This window comes from Periophthalmus magnuspinnatus, chromosome 3, assembly GCF_009829125.3.
Source record: "Periophthalmus magnuspinnatus isolate fPerMag1 chromosome 3, fPerMag1.2.pri, whole genome shotgun sequence".
In the NCBI taxonomy this organism is placed as follows: Eukaryota; Metazoa; Chordata; class Actinopteri; order Gobiiformes; family Gobiidae; genus Periophthalmus; species Periophthalmus magnuspinnatus.
In genome coordinates, this window is record NC_047128.1 from 11,773,925 (window position 1) to 11,798,140 (window position 24,216).

Below are 24,216 nucleotides of genomic sequence, written 5' to 3' on the forward strand. Positions count from 1 at the left end.
TCTGAACTGGTCTCTCAAAGGCAACAGCAGAAGTAACACTGCTTTGCAGTAAATATTCATTATTATTCTAGTCTGATGGAAATTAGGTGATGGGTGTGTGTAAAAATGTTAAAAATAATAAATAGCATAAATACAATAAGTTCATTATTGGAATACATAATACAATACAAAATTAAAATGATTTCAGTGTGATAGTATTAAAAAGGTCATGTCTTTGTGAAAAGGTATGTATGTAATTTGTTGTGAGTTAATGCATTGTATTGGTTTTATTCTTTGAACACAGTGATGTTAATGCACGGTTTATTTTGTGCACCAGTAAAACATACATATGGCTTGAATTTGAAAAAAATTATATTTTATTTTTCAATAAAGAAGGATTCGGTGAATGTGCATATGAAACTGGTGGGGTTCAGTACCTCCAACAAGGTTAAGAACCACTGATCTATGACATCTATGTTAAAGAAAGTGGAGGGTCCTCCCTCCAACAAATCATCCTTGTCAACTGCAGCAAAAAGGAGCAGCAATTGGCTCTGGGTGATAAGAAAGGACACCTGGACTGTTAAATAAAGCAGGAGGGCAAGATGCTGAGAGACCTGGGACACCAGGTATCACTGCTTAGCCCTCTGGAGATATCGTGGGTTCATCAACAAAACACTTTTTAAAAACATTTTAAATTGTTTATTTGAATAGGGACAGATACAATAAACGGAGATTAACAATTCAGTAACCTGATGTGGGTATCACAGTTTTTATAGCCTTGACTTATTCACAACACCAGTCCCAGAAGGGCTTTCAAAACTGTTTCAATAAAAAGCTGTGAGATTATTTGTAGAAAAAGCAGTATGGCCCCAATGACACAACTTGACTTATGAACACCAGGCCATGATTAAAATCAGTGACTCAAATCAGGGATTGAAACATCAAGTCCTATTAGCTCGACGTACATACTGAGTAACCTTATTAGTCTGTCTACATCTCCAAAGCTCAAAATACTCTGTTCCACCTTGTGATGTCATGAAGCAGTCGTTTTCAAATTAACAGCTTTTATGTTTTACCTTTTGTGAAATAGAGATTGGAAATTCCAGGGCGGAAATCATCCAAATGATTCCAGTGAAGGTTTATGGAGTTTATAAACACAATGGAGCATTTCCTGCATTACCACATGGCAACACAAGGTGGTGTGTTTTGCCTTGGAGAAAAGAATTATGCACAATTTGTGTGTTAAACATGTGTGAATGACACAAACTAAAGTTGAGGTAAGTTTTTGGGGAGGAAACAACATTATAACAGATCAGAAAATGGTCCAATATGAGCCCTTTAATCTGGTGTTTCCTCAAGGTATGTTTATGAATTCAGTTGTACTGAATATTTTTATTTTTGTAGAGGTCTAAACTTCATTACTAAGTATTAAATTGCATTGCTATATTTAGAGACAGACAAGACCGCGCTGATAATTATTTCTGCGAAAATGTGTGTTTTAATCTGTGATGTGACTTATTCTGTGTTCTTCTACCTCTCAATCTTAGTTCATGTTCAGTCACATTTTACAAAAGTCTCTCTATATTTTTATTGTATCTTATATCATGATGTGTGTAATACAAACTTAACAACAGTACATCTCACACATTTAAACTAAAAATCGAATGTGTGCAGCAAGAAAAAAATCAAACATAACTTCATATAAATCCATATCACCTTCAACCATAATTCTTCATTAGTCACGCCATTGATAAACTGCAATGTTTTTCGTTGCATCTGCAGGTGGTGTTTCTATGTTTCATCTGAAGGCAGAGCTTGGTATCTGACACTGGATTTCTTGGATTTGTAAATGATGACTCCACAGATCATTCCTACAGCGGCTAAAGCGCAGCCAGCGATGAAGACCAGGTTGAGGTTGAAGTTCAGACCTGTAGGAATATACAAGGTGAGTTTAAAGTGTACATGACAACTCAGACTACTCATTTCACCGAAACATAAGTAACGTCATTATATTTAAGATTTTATTTTATTTATTTATTTATTTTTTATTTTATTTTATTTTGGTGTAGTTTCTAATTTAACTTCCAGTTTTGACATGAGCAGCAGATGTGATTTCCTCTCTGCTGTTGGACTCATGAACACTCTATAACACCTGCCATTCCATAACACTGGTTACGTACTTTCATTTTAAACTTTGCAATATAATATTAACAAAGATCATAACTTTGAATAATTTAAAAAACATGAAATCCTATGCTCTCTAAACATAATAAAAATATATCCAACTGGTCTTATCATCTTTAATACTTTTGTCAACCATTTTACCTGTGTTTCCTGCCTCCACAGATCTCCTCAGACGCAGGGGGCCCTGGGACACATAATGGGTTCCTGACTCAATGACTGCCTCTCTCCTGACTCTTGTTGCTCCATTGGGCTGACATCCCCGAGAGCAGCGAGTGTGAGGGTTTCCAGCTTCACACATCAACACTGAGCAGCTGATGTAGACCTGGAAACAGTTAAGAGATTGACTTAAACTTTAAAGGTTTGTTTGTATTTTTTTCTACTAGCTTATGTACAGCAGTGTATCGCTACTTTGCAGCTAATGTCATTTTTGGGGGTGAAGCTAACTAAAGGCACTGCTCTGTCTGAAGCTCTGTTACTGAGATTAGACTTTAATCTGATCTTTATTTCAACACATGAACTGAATTAGCTGGAACTACTGTAGGTGAGCTGATTTTGCACTGTTCATTCTCTCTTAAATAACATTAAAGATATCTAGCATTCGCCAAGAGTTTTTATCAGTTCTTCACTCTCACCTTCTTGTTGAAAATCAAACACTCGTAGTGATCACAGGCTCCTGTTGTTTAAATCTACTTGGTATTTTTTCTTGAGTTTTCAGACAATCTAAAAATTTGAGACTGCTTATGCTAAATGTCTAATGTATGCATTGTGTCACCATGGTAACATTCTGTTATAGACATGCTGCCTTCCTCAAAGGTGATGTCACTGTGAAGTCAATTCATTCAGCTGAATACCTGGTCGTGAAGGCCAATGAACTTGAAGGCCTCAAAGCTGTATTTGAATTGTCTGTTGTGACTTCTCGGATAAACCATCAGTGTTGGGTCTAAGTTGCAGCTGTTTAAAAGCACCGACAAAAGCTGAATTAGTTACACAAAAATGTCAAGCAACTGCACAAACTATACAACATATTGGCAGCCCTTTATTCATTTTGCTCATAATAGTGTTGTTATGTTACTAAAATTTCAAACTCTATTTCGATATTTAAGAATAGACTCGATACTCCAAACCGGTTTTGATACCCAAGTGATCTCTTGATTTTTAAGTTATTTTTTAGACAATAGGCAATTGTAAATTTCTACGCAAAATAATAGTATTTTGTTTTTATCTTACACTAGTTCTGATAAAACTCAAGATGAATTTCAATTTTTGAGATTTATTTTTCAATATCGATATTTGCTCAAATGAATATCTAATGTTGATACTAGTTTTAGTATCAATTAGTATCTGATTCCATATCTTTGACCATTACAGTTCATAATATCTATAATTTCATTAAAAGAATCTACTCACCCATTCTCAATGAGGGTGTAGGGGTGGGGGTAGTTGGTGTTGTCGTAGGGTGCAGCTCTGCAGGACTCCACAAACAGCTCTGTGTTGTTGACTGTAGTTGTGGCTTCGATCTCCATGAAGATGCGATCACCCACGTCATACTCGAGTGGGTAGAGCCGGGGGTCTATCCTGGAGACAAACCTCTGATCTGGGAAGAACTCAAACCCGTAGGTGAACTTTCCAAGGCCCTTGTCCCACACGGTCACCTTGTCTCTGTGAGCGCTGAAGGTGAATGTCACGTTTCCTCTTTTGGGGTACTGGCAGAAGAACTTCATTTCCAACTGGTGTTTTCTGGTGATGAGGGTAGAGGTATTGTCCACTGTGGTAATTTCATTCTTGAAAAACAGATTATCAGCATCCTCCTGCAAAGGAAGTAATGTAATTAACTATTGCAGTGGTTCTCAAAGTGGGGTCCAGACACAAATGTTGGGAGTCCCCCAAAAATTAACACATGAACACTGAAAATTACTTGAATACTATAAACAAAACAAGAACTAAGACAAACAAGGTTTGAAACATGATCTGAAATCCTGACTTTTATTATGATGCCATCCTGCAGGAGCCCTTGGAATATTTTAATACAGATAAGTGGACCCTGACCTCAGAAAGTTTGAGAACCCAACTATTGAAATAGTCACATAGTAAACTGGTTGTTTTTTGTAGATAATAGATAGCTGACACATGTATTTTTTGCTAAATTGAACAGTTGAATTGTCTGCTGTAAGCAATGAATCTGAATAACAGATGATTATAATTTCATTGATAGTTTGTTCATTCAATCAATAAAACCATATTACATATTAAACAAAATAAAATTATATGAAGTAAAAGTTGGGTCATATGCATGTAGAAGCAAAGATAATTAAGAGACTGGTTTTATCTATTCTGAATTTAAAAGCCAAGAGTGAATGGTTTTTGCTTTCTTTGCTTTAGTCTTACCTCGATCTGGGTGCCACAGGCGTTGAGGGGCACTTTAGCGACCAAGTGAGTGCTGTTGGAGTGGGTTTGGAGGCTGCAGACTATGTTACTGGGATCAGACAGACGCAGATTTTCATAATGAAGTTCAGGTAATGTGGCCTTCTCCACCTCGACTATCATTGAAGACTCCAGACAGGTGACCACTGTATTCACTAAATTTACAGAATAAACAACAAAATAGCCATGTGTTTAAATGGGAATTGCTGCTCCATAGGTTGTGTTTTAGAATTTAGTATGTTATAATTTCAGAGGGAGGCCAAAGGCCTATATAACCTTATAATATTTAACCTTATCACTTTATATCAAGGACTGCCTCTACAAACTTGCCATATTAATCTTATGGTTCAAAGCTACCATCTATGTCTATTTGATATTTTTGTTACCAGTATATGGCAGATGTGAAACCTGTCCGTCCGTTCCACTGCCTTTATCCAGAGCTCACCTGTGCTCTCAGACCTTCTTCTGTCAGACCAAAACTGGCACACTATCAGACTGCAGTAATGTAGATGGCATCTAGTGGTGTGATGTGAGAATGCAGCATGGCTTGGTTGGCCAGTCTAATTACACAGGGTAGCCTTAAAGTCCTTTCAACTGACAACAATCATGTCTTTGGGGTGGAATCATTTTCTGAGGATACTGTGAAACTATTTATACTGACAGAGAAGAAATTAAACTTTGTGCCAGTTTTTGTTTCATGTAGCCAGTAAATACAGAGATATGTCAACACATCTGCACTCTAAAGTCACACAGCAAATTCCACCATAGATTTCTGCCCCCTCATCCAGTTCAATTTTAAACTATAAGGATTCTACAATGTTTCGGAAGATTTGGAATCACATACCTCGTTCTTTTGTAACGTTCACCAGCACACATCTCATCTCAGTTTGGTAAACAGAAGATCTGATTACATAAAACAAAACAAATTTAACTGAAATTAGTAAAATATGCATACTTATTCCCTACCTGTGTTTAAGTCTTTGTAGACAGAAACTCTCTTACCCATTTTTAAATTCAACAGCAAAGCAGATAGGAAAATAGTGTCCGTGGTTTTCAGGAATTGGAGTCCATCTGATGGTGAACTCATCTGCAGTGGTTTTGTGCTTGGTGACATTCAGTGGTCCAGTCATTATGATCCTGTCAGCTCTGTTTTGGTTAAAAACGAAACAATGTTAATATATCAGGTTTTGTTTTTCTAATTTTTTAATTTCTGGTTTACTTACTGTGAATAAAGAGCCATTGCCTTCACTCTTATTTCTACTTCTTTTCCGGCTTGTGCCAGAATGACCTCTCCATTTCTGGGTGTTGGGGAAACATACTTTGGTAGATAATATCCTTCAGCACAAGTGGGAACACGTGGGTCCACTGTAATAAAACCATAACATTAGTGTGTTGGATTTCTGTATTAAAGGCCCAGTAACAGATTTTTTCATCATGTATTTGAGCTAAATTTGTCTTTTGTTTTCTGTTATGAAAAGCATTTATAAACTCATGGTGATTAATAATTAGGATGGTCAGATTGTTTAAGGTAAATGAGGAATGAACTCTGTACCACTGCAAACCATTTAAAATGAACTAGTTCTGTTTTTAACATTTTTATGACAGCGAAAATCAGATATAGTGCCTTTAATGTATAGATCTTGACAAGGGCAACAATAAATCTAAAATGATACTGACCTTGGAAAACAAATTGCATGGGCAGCACACTGAACGGAGCACTCCCTAGTGAATAAGTGGGTGGAATAGTAGTGGTGGTGGTAGAAGGAACTGTATTAGTGATGGCAGTACTAGTTGTAGTCCGTGGTGTGCTGATATACCACCAATACCACCATGTGGTAGTGGGGGGAGAAGTTGTGGTATGGGGTGGTGTAGTAGTTGTAGGCTGTGGTGTGGTGGTATACCACCAATACCACCATGGGGTAGTGGGGGGAGAAGTTGTAGTATAGGGTGGTGTAGTAGTTGTAGGCTGTGTTGTGGTCGTATACCACCAATACCACCATGGGATAGTGGGAGGAGTTGTAGTATGATGTCTAGTAGTAGTGGCAGGCCATTGAGTGGTCGTGGGGGGATAAGTTGTCATAGTAGGAAAAGCAGTAGTGATAGTTTTGGCTGCAGTTGTAGTAGTGGGGAAAGCAGAAGTAGTAGTTTGGGCTGCAGTTGTAGTAGTAGCAGCCGTCACCATTCTCTTTCTCCGTGAATTCCTTCCATATCTGTAAGAAGTGGATCCATCAGAGTAGTAGAGGTCAAGATTGTGCCATGGATGGTCCTCCACCACCAACTCAAATCCATGGACTCCTTGGTTTCCAGAAGCCAGATACAGAAGTGTGCATGTAGCCTAAGAAAAGAACATGCAAGGTTCAGTCTCAATACAAGTTTCTTTTCTTATGCTAAATTGCTAAAACACTTTGGGAAATTATGTTCACTGATAATGGTAGTAAAGCTTGTTCTGATTTAGGTGTCACTTCTTTTAGGGAAATCAAATGCACCAACTTTTCGTTCATTTTGTTGGTGGTTATTTAAATGAAATGCCTAAGAACAATTCAAGGTAATGTGTAATATGTATGTATTTTGTGTTGTATTTATCTGTGAATGAACCCTTTTATGTACCTCCCCTTAGGATAAGAAAACGTGGCTACAGCTCAATACAGAAATACAAAACTTAATAAATTTAAAAATCTAAAAACAAATGTATTTCACTAACCTCATCTACACTGAATCCCACTTGTCTTCTACAGTCAACACACTCAGAAGCATACTGGTTTCCATATCGGCATCGAACAACATCTCCATCAGGGTCAAAGGCCATAGGTTTGTAGGACCGTTTGCAGTTCTGAGGGACTCTTTAAGAGACAGAAGGAATCTTTAATTACTATATATGGTCTATGTAGGTGTCTTCATGCCTACTGGTTGCCCAATTTGAATTTCTAAGTAGACAAAGGAGCAAAGATTAATCAAATCTAATTACAAAGACTTTTAAGAAAAATCACTTTTTCTTAAATCGATTCAGGGACCTTTAATCACATTAAGGTCCCTGAATCACCACCTTAATGTGGCTGAGAGGTTTGAGCACTTGAATGATCCTGGGAGCTATGTTGTTGGGGGCTTCATGCCCCTGGTAGGGTCACCCATGGCAAACAGGTCCAGGGGGACGGGTCAGACTAAGAGTGGTTCAGAAGCCTTCCATGATGAGTACACAACCAAGACTAGTTACGTGACCCGTACTGGGCTTACCGTGGCCCCATCCTGGAGCCAGCCTTGGGGTGGGTGTTCGCCAGTGAGCGCCTGATGGCCGGACCATTCCCCACGGGACCCAGCCAGGTATCTGGACATGGAGACTGGCTCTGGAGACATGGAGTGCTGGGGGGAAAGGAGCCTGAGCTTATGCGGGAGGATGAGCGTTACCGGCTAGACATAGTCGGCCTCACCTCCACGCACAGCTTGGGCTCTGGAACTCAACTCCTTGAAAGGGGCTGGACTGTCTATTTCTCTGGCCTTGCCCGTGGAGAGAGGCGAGGAGCTGGTGTGGGCTTGTTCATTGCACTACAGCTCAGCCACCTTTTGTTGGAGTTTACTCTGGTGAACGAGAGGGTCGCATCCCTGTGCCTTCGGGGCAGGGACAGGTCTCTCACTGTTGTGGAGGCTTATGGGCCAAACAGCAGTGCAGAGTACCTGGTCTTCTTGGAGTTCCTGGGAGGGGTACTAGACAGTGCAGCAACTGGGGACTCCGTTGTTCTCCTGGGGGACATCAGTTCCCATGTGGGTAATAACAGTGACACCTGGAGGGGCATGATAGGGAAGAACGGCCTCCCTGATCTGAACCTGAGTGGTGTTCTGTTATTGGACTTCTGTGCTAGCCACAGTTTGTCCATAACAAACACCATGTTCGAGCTCAAGGGTGTCCATCAGTGCACATGGCACCAGGACACCCTAGGTCGGAGGTCGATGATCGACTTTGTTGTTGTGTCATCTGACTTCCGGCCCTGTGTCTTGGACACTCGGGTGAAGAGAGGGGCAGAGCTGTCAACTGATCACCAGCTGGTGGTGAGTTGGATCTGCTGGCAGAAGAGGAAGCCGTACAGACCTGGCAGGCCCAAGCGTATTGTGAGGGTCTGCTGGGAACATCTGGCAGAGCCCTCTGTCAGGGAAGTCTTCAATTCGCACCTCCAGGACAGCTTCTTCCTGATCCCGGGGGAGGCTGGGGACATGGATTCCGAGTGGGCCACGTTTGCTGCCTCTATTGCTGGCGCGGCCGCTCGTAGCTGTGGTTGTAAGGTCTGAAGTGCTTGTCGCGGCAGCAACCCCCAAACTCGGTGGTGGACACCAGAAGTAAAGGAATGCTGGCAGGCCGAAGAAGGAGTCTTATTGAGCCTTTTTGGTTTGAGGGACTCCTGAGGCAGCTGATGAGTACCGGCAGGCCAAGCGTGCCGCAGCTCGTGCTGTCGCGGTGGCAAAAACTCGGTGTTGGGAGGAGGTCAGGGAGGCCATGGAGGAGGAATATCAGACGGCCTCAAAGAAATTCTGGCAAACTGTCCAATGCCTCAGGAGGGGGAAGCAGTGCTTCACATTGTAAGAACTGTTTACAGTGCGGGTGGAGAGCTGCTGACCTCGACTGGGGATGCTGTCGAATCGTGGAAGGAAAACTTTGGGGATCTCCTCAATCCCACCGACACGTATTCTGAGGACAAAGCAGAGACTGGGGACCCAGAGACGGACTTGTCCATCTCCCTGACTGAAGTCACCGAGGTGGTTGGCAAGCTCCTCGGTGGCAAGGCCCCGGGGGTGAACGAGATCCATCTCGAGTACATTAAGTCTCTGGATGTTGTGGGGCTGTCTTGGCTGACACGTCTCTGCAACATTGCCTGGCGGTCAGGGACAGTACCTCTCGACTGGTAGACCTGGGTGGTGGTCCCTCTGTATAAGAAGGGGGACCAGAGAGTTTGTTCCAATTACAGGGGAATCACACTCCTCAGCCTTCCTGGTGAGGTCTATTCTAGAGTACTGGAGAGGAGAATCCGTCCGATAGTCGAACCTCGGATTCAGGAGGAGCAGTGCAGTTTTCGTCCCGGTCACAGAACACTGGACCAGCTCTATACTCTCCATCAGGTGCTCAAGGGTTCATGAGAGTTTGCCCAACCAGTCCACATGTGCTTTGTGGATCTGGAGAAGGCATTTGACCATGTCCCTCGTGGTGTCCTTGGGGAGGTGTTCCAAGAGTATGGGATCCGGGGCCCTTTGCTAAGGACTGTCCGGTCCCTGTATGAACGGAGCAGGAGCTGTGTTCACATTGCTGGCTCTCCGCCAGGGCTGCCCTTTGTCAACAGTTCTGTTCATTGCATTTATGGGCAGAATTTCTAGGCACAGTCAGGGGCCAGAGGGGATCTGGTTTGGGAACCACAGGCTCTTATCGCTGCTGTTTGTGGATGATGTTGTCCTGATGACTTCTTTAAGCCGGGACCTACAGCAGGCACTGGGGCAGTTTGCAGCCGAGTGTGAAGCAGCTGGGATGAGAGTCAGCTCCTTCAAATCCGAGGTCATGGCTCTCAACCGGAAAAAAGTGGCTTGCCCTCTCCGGACGGGTGGGGAGTCTCTGCCTCAAGTGGAGGAGTTCAAGTATTTTTGGGGTTTTGTTCATGAGTGAGGGACAGACGGAGAGTGAGATTGACAGGCGAATTGGTGCAGCAATCTGTGTTCCTACCCTCACCTATGGTCATAAGGTCTGGGTAATGACCGAAAGGACATCGTGGATACAAGCGACCAAACTGGGCTTCCTCTGCAGGGTGGCTGGGCGCCCCCTTAGAGATAGGGTGAGGAGCTCAGTCACACGGGAGGAGCGCAGAGTAAATCCGCTGCTCCTACAAATTGAGAGGAGCCAGCTGAGGTGGCTCAGGCATCTGCTCTTGATGCCTCCTGGACGCCTCCCTAGGGAGGTGTTCTGGGCATGTCCCATTGCGAGGAGGCCACGGGGAAAACCCAGGTCTCTCAGCTGGCCGGAAGAAAATGGATGGATAGATATGTAATTCTGGTGGTAGTGGGCAACCTGCTTGACTTCATAGAGATCCTATTGCTTTGCCTAGAATGTTCCATAGTATGGCATTGAACATATCTGTCTCCATGAAGACGAGGTGTTGCCACCTGGCATGACGCCTTTCAACGTATCTTTGAGTTGTAACCATGTAACAATTCAAGATAAATAACTTTAATGCCTTACTGCGGAGCATTTCAACCAAAGAAATAACATCTTAGAGAAAAGTAGGTGGTGGACCATTCACCAGAAAAGTTCCATAGTACACCTTTAAACTGTGGAGGCTTGTTAGCAAAATGCATGTGTGATATGTTTTACACTTACCGTAGAAAAGGGAGGATGGCGATATCAGGAGAGTTGTTTGGCTTGTTAGTGTCAGATCTTCTGCCTAAATCCACCAAAGTCAAAACACTCCACGATGGGGATACAGAAGGTGTGTGGAGTCGGATCCAACAACAGCTGCTTTCCCTGCAAATTCACAGATTCACTAATAAAGCATCTTTAAAAAGGCTATTGTCCATTATCATAGACATAGATAAACAAATATTTGCACAAAAATGTCATGAATAATAACCTACAATGTTCGGAAAGGTCTGTCACTTGTTAGCGTCTTGCTGACAACAGTTTCTGTTTGACACCATGAGAATGCAGTTATCACACCATTGATGCCTCTGTCAATTACACCCGAGTCAATTTGGTTGTTGTAGCCACAGCTGTACCAGTTGCCGTAACAGCTCCCGTACTGGTACTGGCATGAACTGAATGTCGCCTTGTTGCGAAGTTCTACCTGCCAAAGAGAATGGAAATATTCAGTTACCTCAATATTCAGAGACTAGGGTTCCCCAGCAGGCAGTGCGGTCAGTCTTGACAGAAGGATTGTCAGTTAAATAACTATATAGCAAATAAACTTTTGTCCAATTTTTCCCTCCACTTTATGTTCACTGAATATTTTCCAAACTTGTAAATCCAGCCCTTCTATGATTTACAGTTAAATGAATTGCACCAAAATCTATGCAACTTTGCGTATTGAAAAGTGAACTTTTCAAGACTTGTGCATGTAATATTATTGTTATAATGGGCTGACAAGTATAGTTTAGAATCATCCAACAAAGGATTTGACTGTACTGAAGTGTAAATTAAAACAATAAGCCTTACCTCAATGCTCCCATTGCTGCTTATTGTGGCAGAGAAGGTCACCACCCCTCCATAGAAGTGACTTGCTGAGGCCAGTGAGAGCCACAGCAACTGCAGGACAACCAGTGTAGTGGAGAGCATGATTCTCACAGCTCACTGTTGCTCCTTTGTCACTGTCTCTACCTCAGCATCATTTATACCTATCACTCTTCTGGAATGTAACATATCAAAACAATACAGAGCTGCTAAACTAGTATTATGGAATGAAGGAAATAAGGTCACTTTTACTGTAAACCTCAGCAAAGTTTTTAAAATACCCTGCACGTGTGATTTCTTAATCCATCTACAGTGCTGGGAAGTAACTAAATACATGGACCGAAAATACATATTCAGAATGCTAATTTTGAGTAACTGTATTTCAGTTACTTTTTCATTTTGTGGTATTCAGAATGCTTTACTTTTGTTTTTGTTTTGAACTGCACAGTATTAGTGAGAATAAGTGTGTCCATGTGTGATTTTTCATCTCTGATTGGACATAAACAAATGCAGAACAAACAGTGCAACAAAAATAAAGCAGTTTGTAAGTATGTCTCATGTTGTTTACACTATAATATAATGCAACTCAATGTGAAAGTACTCCATGTAAGGGAATACCTAATAAAATATATTTTTTACATTTTGGGTATTCAGTATTCTGTTACTAAATAGATTTTCCCATCACTGTCCATGTGTGACTGATCCTTAAAAGAGCCAAATAAACACATGTTGTACTTTGTAAGTGCCAGGCATTAAGTGTAATATTTAACATGTGATTAAGTGTACTTAATTACACACAAGCACATTTTTTTTACACACCTCACGTCATTTTCTCTTTTTGTTTTTTTTAGAACTATGGTTGGATGATTGTCCCTCCCCGAACCGCCACCTTAACGTGGTGGAGGGGTTTGAGCACCCGAATGATCCTGGGAGCTATGTTGTCGGGGGCTTCATGCCCCTGGTAGGGTCACCCATGGCAAACAGGTCCTGGGAGACGGGTCTGACTAAGAGCGGTTCAGAAACCCCCCATGAAGAGAAAAAGAACAAGGCCAGGTACGTCGCCCAGACTGGCGTTACCGGGGCCCCACCCTGGAGCCAGGCCTGGGGTGGGTGCTCGGCAGCGAGCGCCTGGTGGCCGGGCCTTTCCCCACGGGGCCCGGTCGGGCCCAGCCCGAAGGAACGACGTGGGGCCGTCCTCCCGTGGACCCACCACCTGCGGGAGGAGCCATGCGGGGCGGGTGCAGAGAGATCTGTGCCGGACATGGAGACTAGCTCTGGGGACGTGGAATGTCACCTTGCTGGGGGGGAAGGAGCCTGAGCTTGTGCGGGAGGTTGAGCGTTACCGGCTAGATATAGTCGGCCTCACCTCCACGCACAGCTTGGGCTCTGGAACCCAACTTCTTGAGAGGGGTTGGACTCTCCATTTCTCTGGCGTTGCCTGCGGGGAGCGGCGGCGAGCTGGTGTGGGCTTGCTCATTGCCCCACAGCTCAGCTGCTGCGTGTTGGGGTTCACTCCGGTGAACGAGAGGGTCGCGTCCCTGCGCCTTCGGGTCGGGGACAGGTCTCTCACTGTTGTGTCGGCCTACGGGCCAAAGAGCAGTGCAAAGTACCCGGCCTTCTTGGAGTCCCTGGGAGGGGTACTAGACAGTGCACCAACCGGGGACTCCGTTGTTCTCCTGGGGGACTTCAACGCCCATGTGGGTAACGACAGTGAAACTTGGGAGGGGCGTGATTGGGAGGAACGGCCTCCTCGATCTGAACCCGAGCGGTGTTTTGTTATTGGACTTCTGTGCTAGTCACAGTTTGTCCATAACAAACACCATGTTCGAGCACAAGGGTGTCCATCGGTGCACGTGGCACCAGGACACTCTAGATCGGAGGTCAATGATCGACTTTGTTGTCGTGTTATCTGACCTCCGACCGCGTGTCTTGGACACTCGGGTGAAGAGAGGGGCTGAGCTGTCAACTGATCATCACCTGGTGGTGAGTTGGATCCGCTGGCGGAGGAGGAAGCCGGACAGACCTGTCAGGCCCAAGCGCATTGTGAGGGTCTGCTGGGAACGTCTGGCGGAGCCCTCTGTCAGGGGGGTCTTCACCTCCCACCTCCGGGAGAGCTTCTCCCTGATCCCGGGGGAGGTTGGAGACATGGACTCCGAGTGGGCCATGTTCTCCACCTCTATTGTCGATGCGGCTGCTCGTAGCTGTGGTCGTAAGGTCTGTGGTGCTTGTCGCGGCGGCAATCCCCGAACCCGGTGGTGGACACCGAAAGTAAGGGATGCCGTCAAACTGAAGAAGGAGTCCTATCGAGCCTTGTTGGCTCGTGGGACTCCTGAGGCAGCTGATGAGTACCGGCGGGCCAAGCGTGCTGCGGCTCAGGCAGTCACAGAGGCAAAAACTTGGGGTTGGGAGGAGTTCGGGGAGGCCATGGAGGAGGACTATCGGACGGCCTCAAAGAGATTCTGGCAAACCATCCGACGCCTCAGGAGGGGGAAGCAGTGCTTCACCAACACTGTTTACAGTGCGGGTGGAGAGCTGCTGACCTCGACTGGGGATGTTGTCGGGCAGTGGAAGGAATACTTTGAGGATCTCCTCAATCCCACTGCCACATCTTCCGAGGAGGAAGCAGAAACTGGGGACCCAGAGGCGGACTCGTCCATCACCCTGGCTGAAGTCACTGAGGTGGATGGCAAGCTCCTCGGTGGCAAGGCTCCGGGGGTGGATGAGATCCGTCCTGAGTACCTCAAGTCTCTGGATGTCATGTGGCTGTCTTGGCTGACACGTCTCTGCAACATCGCGTGGCAGTTGGGGACAGTACCTGTGGAATGGCAGACCGGGGTGGTGGTCCCTCTGTATAAGAAGGGGGACCGGAGGGTGTGTTCCAATTACAGGGGAATCACAGCCACAGTAATTAGACATGTTTTTCTCTGTGGGTCTAAGCCCCCGACTCACAAAAGCAACTGGTCTTTGTCCCCCTTCCTGGTCTTGTGACAGCACTGCCCCAAGCCCTGCATGACTTGCGTCAATTTCAAGAATAAATGGCTTTTTAAAATCTGCATACCCAAGCACTGGAGCACTGATTAACATTTGTTTCAGCGTCTTAAATGCATCTTCACAATCCTCTGTCCACAAACTGGCAATTGCCGTTTTTCCTCCAACTCTCCTCTTTCCATTGCCACCTAGCACTGCCACCAGCCTATGAAGTGGTGCTGCATATTTTACAAATCCTTGCACAAAATGCCGATAATATGATGCAAAGCCTAAGAAGGACTGCAGCTCAGTACAGGTGGTAGGCCTGGCCCATTCGGCGACTGCACTTATTTTTGATGGATCTGTTGCTATTCTGGTGGCTGATATGACGTGGCCCAGATACTGCACTTCAGATTGAAAAAAGTGGCATTTTTGCAATTTCAGCTTTAGCTTGTGTTGCTGAAGATGAGTCAGCACCAGATCAAGGCGTTGAAGGTGTTGTTCAAATGTTGAAGAAAAAATTATTATATCGTCTAGATATAGTAACAAGGATTGAAAGGTTTGGTCTCCAAATATATGCTCCATTAACCTTTGAAAAGTGCTTGGCGCATTGCACAATACAAATGGCATGTGGTTAAATTCAAAAAGACCAAAGGGCGTGCAAAAGGCAGTTTTTGCTTTATCTTTCTCTGCCACAGGTACCTGGTTGTAACCACTTGCAAGGTCTAAAGTTGAGAACCACCGTGCACCTGTAAGGGCGTCCAAAGTCTCTTCAATCCTGGGCAGTGGGTAAGCATCCTTTCTTGTCTTCGCGTTAAGCAACCTGTAGTCCACACATAGTCTCCTTTCACCATTTTTCTTGAACACAATAACAATGGGTGATGAAAATGGACTTGAGCTTGGTCGCACCACCCCCTTATCCAACAGCTCTTGTATATGGGTCTTCACTTGCTCATACTGTGATGGTGGGAGCCGGCGATATCATTGCCGTACAGGTGCCTCATCAAGTAGATGAATTTCATGTTCTACCAATGATGTACATCTGATATCGCAGTCACTGCACTGTGAGTCTTTAAAAGTTCGGCTGCTTGCTTGCTTTGTTTAGGCGACAGACTTGACCAGGAAATATTAGACAGGTCGAGCGATGGCGCACAATCTACTGAGACATGGTGGATAATGACAATTTTCTCTTGATCTTACCTCTCCTCCAAAACAACAGTATTCCTGGGTTGCTTGATGTCCACCACATGCAACTCCCCGAGCTGTGTGAGTGGCTGAAGCCACACGTCCTCTGAGCCTACATTAACAATTGGAATCTCTATGCCCCCTTGATGGACAGCGAGGAGGGTAGTGGAAACAAGAAGAACTGCTGGCAATTGGCTAGTCCCAGACAGTGGTTCCAGCATTACAGATGGCAGGGTGAGGTTGATTGCAGAAGGACAGACTGTGTGGACCCAGGTTATGGAGCCCGCTGGAATGCGCACTGCTCGGCCTTGGACCTTGGCCTTACCCAAATACCCCTGCATAGTCACCAATTCAGTGTGTTGGCATTTTACCAGTACTTCTCTCCATTCCCTTCCAGCGGCTTCAATAACCGGGGACTGAAAAAGACTGGGACCAAACTCATCAAACAGCAAGTTATAGCAGCATTGAATGATATTCATTCCCAAAAGGCCAGGTACTGCAGATTTTTGCTCTGTAGACTCGTTGAGAGGGTCTTTAACAACAAGGACACCCATTTTTGGGAGGGTTCTTCCAAGCACATTAAGTTCTAACTCCATGTACCCTTGATAGGGGATATCAAGGCCATTAGCAGCCTTAAGCCGTAACCAATGACATTTTTTCAATAGTCCAACCCCTTGTGGTTTGAAAATCCTATCAAAGAAGCTCTCCCGTATTGTGGTGACCATAGATCCAGTATCTAAGAGGCAGGGGACTGTTATTCCCCCCATGCTCACTCGTACCACTGGACATCCTCCAACGAGTCGACTATAATCTTCATTTGAGCACACAAACCCCGTTTCTGACGCCTGGCTCTCCGCACCAGAGGGGCCTAGTTTTCCGACCGCTGAAGGTCTGGGCCCTCCCCCACTACTTGACTGCGTGAAGCAACTTCGGAGCTAGACAGTGCACGACGATTGCCGATGTTTAGATTTACTCTACAAAACCGTGCAATATGACCTGGTCTGTTGCAGCGATGACAGATAATTTTATTATCAGCCTAAATGCGTGGGCATTTCACGGAACTCTGAGGTACATCGTTACTATTGGCTTGAGGAACTTTCGCAGTTAAATGTTGCATTATTGTATCTAATTGAAACTGTTGTTTGCGAAGAGATTCTTTTATTTCTGCAATCTCATCAATAGGCTTTGTTGTCACCAAATTTGCCATAGCCTCAACCACTTCAGCCTGCTGAGAGTCACAAGAGAATGCACGAGGACGATTCTTACTGCTTGCTCTACCGGCTTCTGCCCACCTAATGGCAATTGCGCGGAGATCAATAAAAGACATTGTTGGATTTCCAAGCACGCGTTGCTTTAACTCTCTGCGCAAAGTATCATCTAAACTGGTCACGCAGGATTCTATCATGGTTAGGGATACCACCAGGAGTTTTGCGTAAAGCTACGTCCATTAAAGGTTTTAGGGCTCTGTGTACGCTGGAGCAATTGGAGCTGGGCCGCCACGTACGACTGCGTACAGCTATAGTTGTCCATCAAAATAGGAAATATCTTATCTGGTGTATCCCGGTTAACATCTGGATAAAATTTCACCTCTGCTTTAGCACCCCCATCTAGATGGTCAGTGATGAATAGTACTTGTTCAGAGATAGGCATGTGTCTAACCTCCAGGCATCTACGTACCTCATCAACCCATTGTTCAACAGTTAACAAATCAACACACATTTTTCCAGTAAACTTTGGACACTTGCGCTCTTTAGGCACATACACATAACATATATTTGCAGTTTCATTGAGCAGGTTACCAGCAAAAGTCACGTTTGCGCTAGAGGGTCCAGGCCTTGGGTCAGACTCACTACTTTGGGTTTGTTGAGCTTGTAGTTGAGCTTGTTGAGCTTGTACTTGCGCTTTTAACTGTTCATTAGCGTCTTTAAGTTGTTGTAGCTGCTCCATAAGGGCCTGCAGGTCCTCCATGTTCTACCGTGAACCAGAGCCAGGACGTGACACGGTAGTACTGTAGTGCCTCTGCGCCGTCAACCTGTCACTGTATTTATCCCACTAACACTCAAGGGCCAAAAAGAACAGCCCTGATCCTGCCAGCAACACCAATTCTGTAGTATTCAGGAGTAGCAGGTACCAGAATAAACTGGAGAGAGGCTGGACATAAATTCAACAAATTTATTTAACAAGGTGGCACCCCTAAAACACTTAAGGCAAGCAATCGGCCATTCAGTAAAGGCAGGTAAAGTGTCCAGTACTATTCCACATCAGAGTACACACTAATCAATATCATCCAATATAAAACTGTCGTAACTGGTGCGGGAAGGACCAAGAGGTGCAGACTCGGGGCAAGGTTACAGTGTTTATTTTACAAGTCTGTAGTGAAAACCACAGTCTTAAACAGTCTGATAACAAACACGAGAATCCAGGAAGCGGGAGACAGACGAGGCGGACGGAGAGCGGGTCGGGAACGGGAAGCCGGGACCAGAGTGAAGAGGGAGGCGGAGACGAGACCAGGACAAACAGGGCCAGCGTAGTCCAGGAAGCGGGACCCAGAGTCAGAGGCAGGCGGAACGCCAGAGACCAGGACAGGCAGAGCGGAGGGAGATGACAGTACCGGAGCGTAGAGGCAGGTGCAGGAGCGGGCGGAGGCAGGAGTCGGAGCGTGGAGGCAGGTGCAGAAGCGGGCGAAGGCAGGAGTCTGGAAGGGAGACAAAATCCAAAATGAGAGCTAGCAAACGGGTAACAGGAATGCAAGAACAGAGCTGGAACATTCACGTTTACACGCGGACGATCTGGCGCTGAGTGCCCTCAAGTACTCAGCAGCAGGTGGCGGTGATTACGCTGATGCGCTCCAGGTGCGTGCGGAGAAGTCTCGAACTCCGCCCAGCTCCGGGCAGACAGGTCGGGGAGGGGTAGAGAGCACGGGAGGACAGGGACAAACGGGCGTCATGACAAAAACACAGCAAATCCAATTAAAACATTAGAATAGTTTGGCACTTCACTGTACTACGCCGTATTGCACCATTGCCTGAATTTTATTAAACTATATAAAGTGCCGAGGTGCAAGAATTATAAACTATAGGCCCATATACACTTAGTAAAATAAAACAATAGTGGGATAAAACAGTGACAAGTCTAAGAACTGATCATATTCCTATAAAACACACACACACACACACACTTCATTAGGACAAGTTCATACCAGCTAGATGCGATCAAATAGATCAATAATACCTTTGCCAATTTTGAGTTCAAATATTTGTACTCATCTTCCTTTAACTTATCACCCATGACTAAATTCAAAGCAACAAATTAATATTTTACATAAACACAGTAGTAGTAATCATTAGCAGCAGAAGTGCACACAAACTCACATCAGATGCTTGGTGCTACTTATCTCCATGTGGTGGATGGCTGGAGGTAGTCTGAGAGCATGCCTATGCTCTTTTTAACATCTGTTCGCTGCAGGAGACGCGTCGTGTTTTCGACCAAAGCGAGTAGTAAAAAAGGGGCGCGTCATTACGCACAACACTATGAGCCCTCCCTATGAACGGTCATGCCTACTCCTGCTACAATTCCACCCATTACATTAATATGTCACTTCAATCTGGAACATTCCCAAGTGCTCTGAAAACTGCGGTTATCAAGCCTCTCCTAAAGAAGAGCAGTCTTGATGCCACAATATTGAACAATTATCGACCAATCTCAAATCTGCAGATTTTAGGCAAAGTCCTCGAAAAAGTTATTTACCAAGAGCTTATTAACTTCCTCAAAATTAACAGCTCCTGTGATGTCTTTCTCTATTTAGAAAACAGGGAGTACTTTGTTGAAATTGGAAAATGTATCTCAGATAAAATGTCCCTGACCTGTGGGGTGCCCCAGGGTTCAATCCTGGGACTCCTGCTGTTCAATCTCTACATGCTGCCGTTAGGCCAGTTAATATGCAGCAACAATGTGTCTTACCACAACTACGCAGATGACACTCAGATCTATGTGGTGGATGCACTCTGCCACTGCGTCCAACAGATCAGTGTGTGAATGCAAAACAGCTTTCTTCTGCTAAACTCAGACAAGACTGAAGTCATCATCTTTGGCCCACAGAAACATAGAGAAAGTGTTAGCAGTCACCTCCAGTCTCTCTCTCTCTAAAACCTTCAAATCAGGCTTGAAATCTAGGGGTAATAATGGACTCAGACTTGAACTTTGACAGCCACATCAAATCAATAACATCTGCAGCTGTTTACCACCTAAAAACATTTCAAAAATCAAAGGTATAGTGTCAAAGCCAGACTTAGAGAGACTTATCCATGCATTTGTGTCCAGTAGGTTAGAGTACTGTAACGGCCTGCTCACTGGCCTCTCCAAACGAGCCTTAACACAGCTGCAGTACATCCAGAACGCTGCTGCTCGGGTCCTGACTAGAACTAGGAAGTACGAGCACATAAGTCCTGTGCTCAGGTCTCTGCACTGGCTTCCTGTAGCTCAAAGAATAGACTTTAAAGCAGCTCTGCTTGTGTATAAGTCTCTCCATGGCCTAGGTCCAAAGTATATCTCCGACTTGTTAGTGCCATATGAACCATCTCACACTCGACTTCAGGGACCGGCCTCTTGCTGGTGCCCAGAGTCAGGACTAAACATGGGGAATCAGCATTTAAGTTTTATGCAGCTTAAACCTGGAATAGTCTTCCTGAAGATGTGAGACAGGCCACTACTTTGACAATGTTTAAATCCAGGCTCAAAACAGTTCTGTTCAGCTGTGCATATGACTGAAAGGTTTTTATTCAACACTCTTCTCTTTTAATGGTAATTTTATGATTATTTGTGATTATTTATGTTTTGATTTGTGTGATTTTAATGTCTTTCTTATTCTGTAAAGCACTTTGAATTACCTTGTGTACGAATTGTGCTATACAAATAAACTTGCCTTGCCTTGCCTAAAACATTAACAAATCACTATAGTTATTACAGCTATACACCACATAATAACAAGATATTAATAACCAACTTTAATTGAGACTTTGAGTTGCTCTCACTGTTATCCACGATGCTTGTCTGTTTGATATAATTGGGTACAATTATATGCACATACGGTTGTCAAAGATATCAAAAATCAAATTCTAGTATCAAAACTAGATACTAATTTGAGCAGGTATTTTTATACTAAAAAAGACACATTCACAGCACAGCACAGAACTGAAACTTATAAATATATAAATATACAGGTTACCTTTTGTGAATAGAGTTAGTGGAATTAGTCAGTAATTTTCCTAATTAGAAGCCAACAATCTCTTGTAGATTTGTGCATTTGAATACTGACCAATAAGTACATCATATTAACAAGAGAAATGCTTTAGTGCAGTTAAACAAATATGACTGGTCAGCACTGCTCCCTCCAAGCTGCGCGCGTGCGCAATTGCGCACTGCTGACACGGTCTCCGCGCACAGAAAATCTGTGCTGCGCACAAAAAAGTCGAACCGGAGTTGAAAATAAAATAAACACACAACAATTCATTCTGCGCTATTTTTTCAATGTGACCGATGTGGAGTGAAGACTCGCTGATAATTCTAAGTGCTGTTTAACCCCTTAACATCCCGACGGCCCGCCCTCGGGCAAAGATCCGCGAGTAAAATTACGCGCGCGTAATTGCGTAATTTTACGCACTGTTTTGTAGTAGTTTTGTGGTTTAAACATGACGAAAGGGACCCCCCCCTCCCCTAAGGACACAATGACAGAAGATGGTCCGAGCGGGACTCGATCCTCCAACCTCTGTCACAGAATGACTCACACTGTCACATGTACAGTGTATTTTTAGTTTCCAGTGTGTGGTTTGTAAATATATATTTATTTTGACCCATACAGCTTGTTTTGAATATATTTTATATACAAATATACATTTTATATTGTGTTTTGATATGTTATGTAAATGTACAGTAATAGAGCAGCTGGGTGTGCAGATACAGATTCCTCTCAGTGTGTATTGGTCATTGAAACTGTCACTAGTTTATGAGTTGTAAAAATCAAATGATCGTGTCATATACTGAAAAAGACTTAACGGACTGTCCCAGCCCACAGTAGGACAATCTCACTAAGTGCACAGCAAAAGCTTCACACAATGGCTTATACTCATAATACAAGTCAGAGCTTTATCATAAAAATGTTAAGTGTGTTTTCAACATTGGAGTTTACAGTTGTCTTGGTTTGGTTGGAAGCTCATGTTTTGCCATAGTTAAAATTAAATATTTATACTTCCAATAGCATTAACATACGACACAGGTCATGAGCAAGATTTTTGTCATTTTCATTGTATAAGTGGCTAAAGCACTTAATTAAAAGTCTTATAACAGAAATGTAAATGCGGTAATTTGATTCTTTTAATAAACCATTTAACTTGGATGGATGCGATGCAACATGACCACAGTGTGCACGTCTGATGTCGCTCACAGTGGTCCATGGGGCCGCTCAGGGAGTTTGTGTGTTTGCTCAGACTCGTGAAAAATTAGAGGGAACATTGCTGGTCAGAACCCTGAAGGAAGATGTTGACATGTAATATAGGTGCCATAGATTAGAGCTGCTTGTAGCAATAGCAGTGAGAGGGAGCATAAGTTTTTCTGTATAGATATAAATGACTTACTGTGATGGTCAATAGATTGGGTTTCACGTGACATCACAACAATCTAGAATCCCTATAGTTTAACTAGAGGACAGGTCAGACTTCTATGATGGTATTTGCTGTTTAATCATCACATTAGATTTTTTTACTTGGTACTCACCTTTCTGTGAGTTTAAATAAATAAATAAACAAACTCTAGAACAGTAACGCTACCTATTGGTACTTTGAAGCTGATACAATCAACATTCCCTGGGGCTGAGGCACAACTTTGTCTGAAGCTCTGTAACTCAAGATAGACCTGTTAGACTAATCTGAACTGTGTTTTAACACAATCTGACCATCAAAAACTGACTTAGCTGGAACTACGACAGATGAGCCGATTTTGTACAGCTAAACAAGTCCCTCTCAAATAAAATCACAGTCACAAGCTAGATAGCATTAGCCATCAGTATTTTAGTGAGTCATTCTCACCTTTTTGTGGAAAATCCAACACTTAAACAGGACCCTGAACGCTTGTATTGATCACAGGCTCCTGAAAATGTGCTGTTTAAATCCATTTTGTCCATTTAATCTGGCTGTGTTTGCTAAAGTGTGCATTGTCTCATCATGTTAACTGCTGAACTCCCTAGACGCATGAATTATCTTGACATTATTTATGTCACTGCAAAGTATCAGTATGATGTGTAGTTGCAGTTACTAAGTGTGTGTGAATATTGTCAATGTCTTGTACTCACTTGGAGGCTGGCAGATGGTTTGATAATACTCACTGGACTCTTGGAAATGGAGTGTCTGTTGGTCTCGGCTTTAGTTTCTTTTCTTCACCACGTGTAGAAAAGTGATGCAGCCCTGAGAGCACCTTGTCCCAGTGAAGTCCATCACACACAAAAGCACTAGGCATGTGAGGTGTACACCTGCAGCATAATTACCAGTAATAACATTTACTAATCTACAGCCCACCTTTTTTTTTCTAGAGTTTTTTTTTTTTACTTTAGAAACGTAAAAATGACAAGACACATAACAACATTCAAACATTAAACAAAAGAAACAAGTGGGTGTACAGTTATAATGTCACATAAATAACAGTCACGGGATCAGACAAATTCTGGTCTTCTAAGCAGAATATAAGATTTCCATTTCTCCCATATCTTGTCAAATTTGTCCTTTTGGAGTCTGTTGTACATGGTAATCCGTTCCGTGACAAATATTTAGTATATCAGGTTGTGCCAATCGTCCAAGGTGGGGATGTCTTTAAGAATTTTTTAGTTATTGACTTCTGAGCCGCTAAACTCAACATTCCAAACAAACGTCCAATCTCATTTCTTATGTCCACAGAATATAAAAATCCAAATAATAATCTGTCCCAATTTAAAGGCACTTGCAATTTAAATATTACTCTGAACTCTGATTGAAGATTATTCTAGAAATTCTGTATCATTGGACATGCCCAAAACAAATGAAAATTATTTGCTCCCTGAACACCACAGTTCCTCCAACAACCAGATGAGCCCGAATAATGTGAACATTGTGCAGGTGTTATAAAGTATCTGCTGAAGCACTTCCATCCAAAACATCTCCACAAATTTTAATTGGATATCTTCCATTGGAAATTGATCCATTTTGAATTGATTGGAAGTCCTTCATGATTTCCTTGGAAAAATATATACAATATGATGTTAAGCT

General features: G+C 43.5%; 1 protein-coding gene across 1 annotated transcript; it reads right to left on the reverse strand.

The window, feature by feature from the left end:
- Positions 1-335: 335 nt before the first annotated feature.
- On the reverse strand, positions 336-11,912 carry LOC117393782 (uncharacterized). Its single transcript, XM_033991792.2, has 13 exons — positions 11,762-11,912; positions 11,185-11,393; positions 10,931-11,074; positions 7,286-7,424; positions 6,262-6,919; positions 5,808-5,949; positions 5,587-5,730; positions 5,429-5,487; positions 4,549-4,739; positions 3,571-3,971; positions 3,015-3,114; positions 2,305-2,485; positions 336-1,907 (listed from the first exon to the last, which is right to left on the reverse strand). Exons 1-13 carry the CDS (start codon positions 11,879-11,881, stop codon positions 1,771-1,773), a joined length of 2,625 nt encoding a protein of 874 aa, XP_033847683.1. The 5' UTR covers positions 11,882-11,912; the 3' UTR covers positions 336-1,770.
- Positions 11,913-24,216: the final 12,304 nt, after the last annotated feature.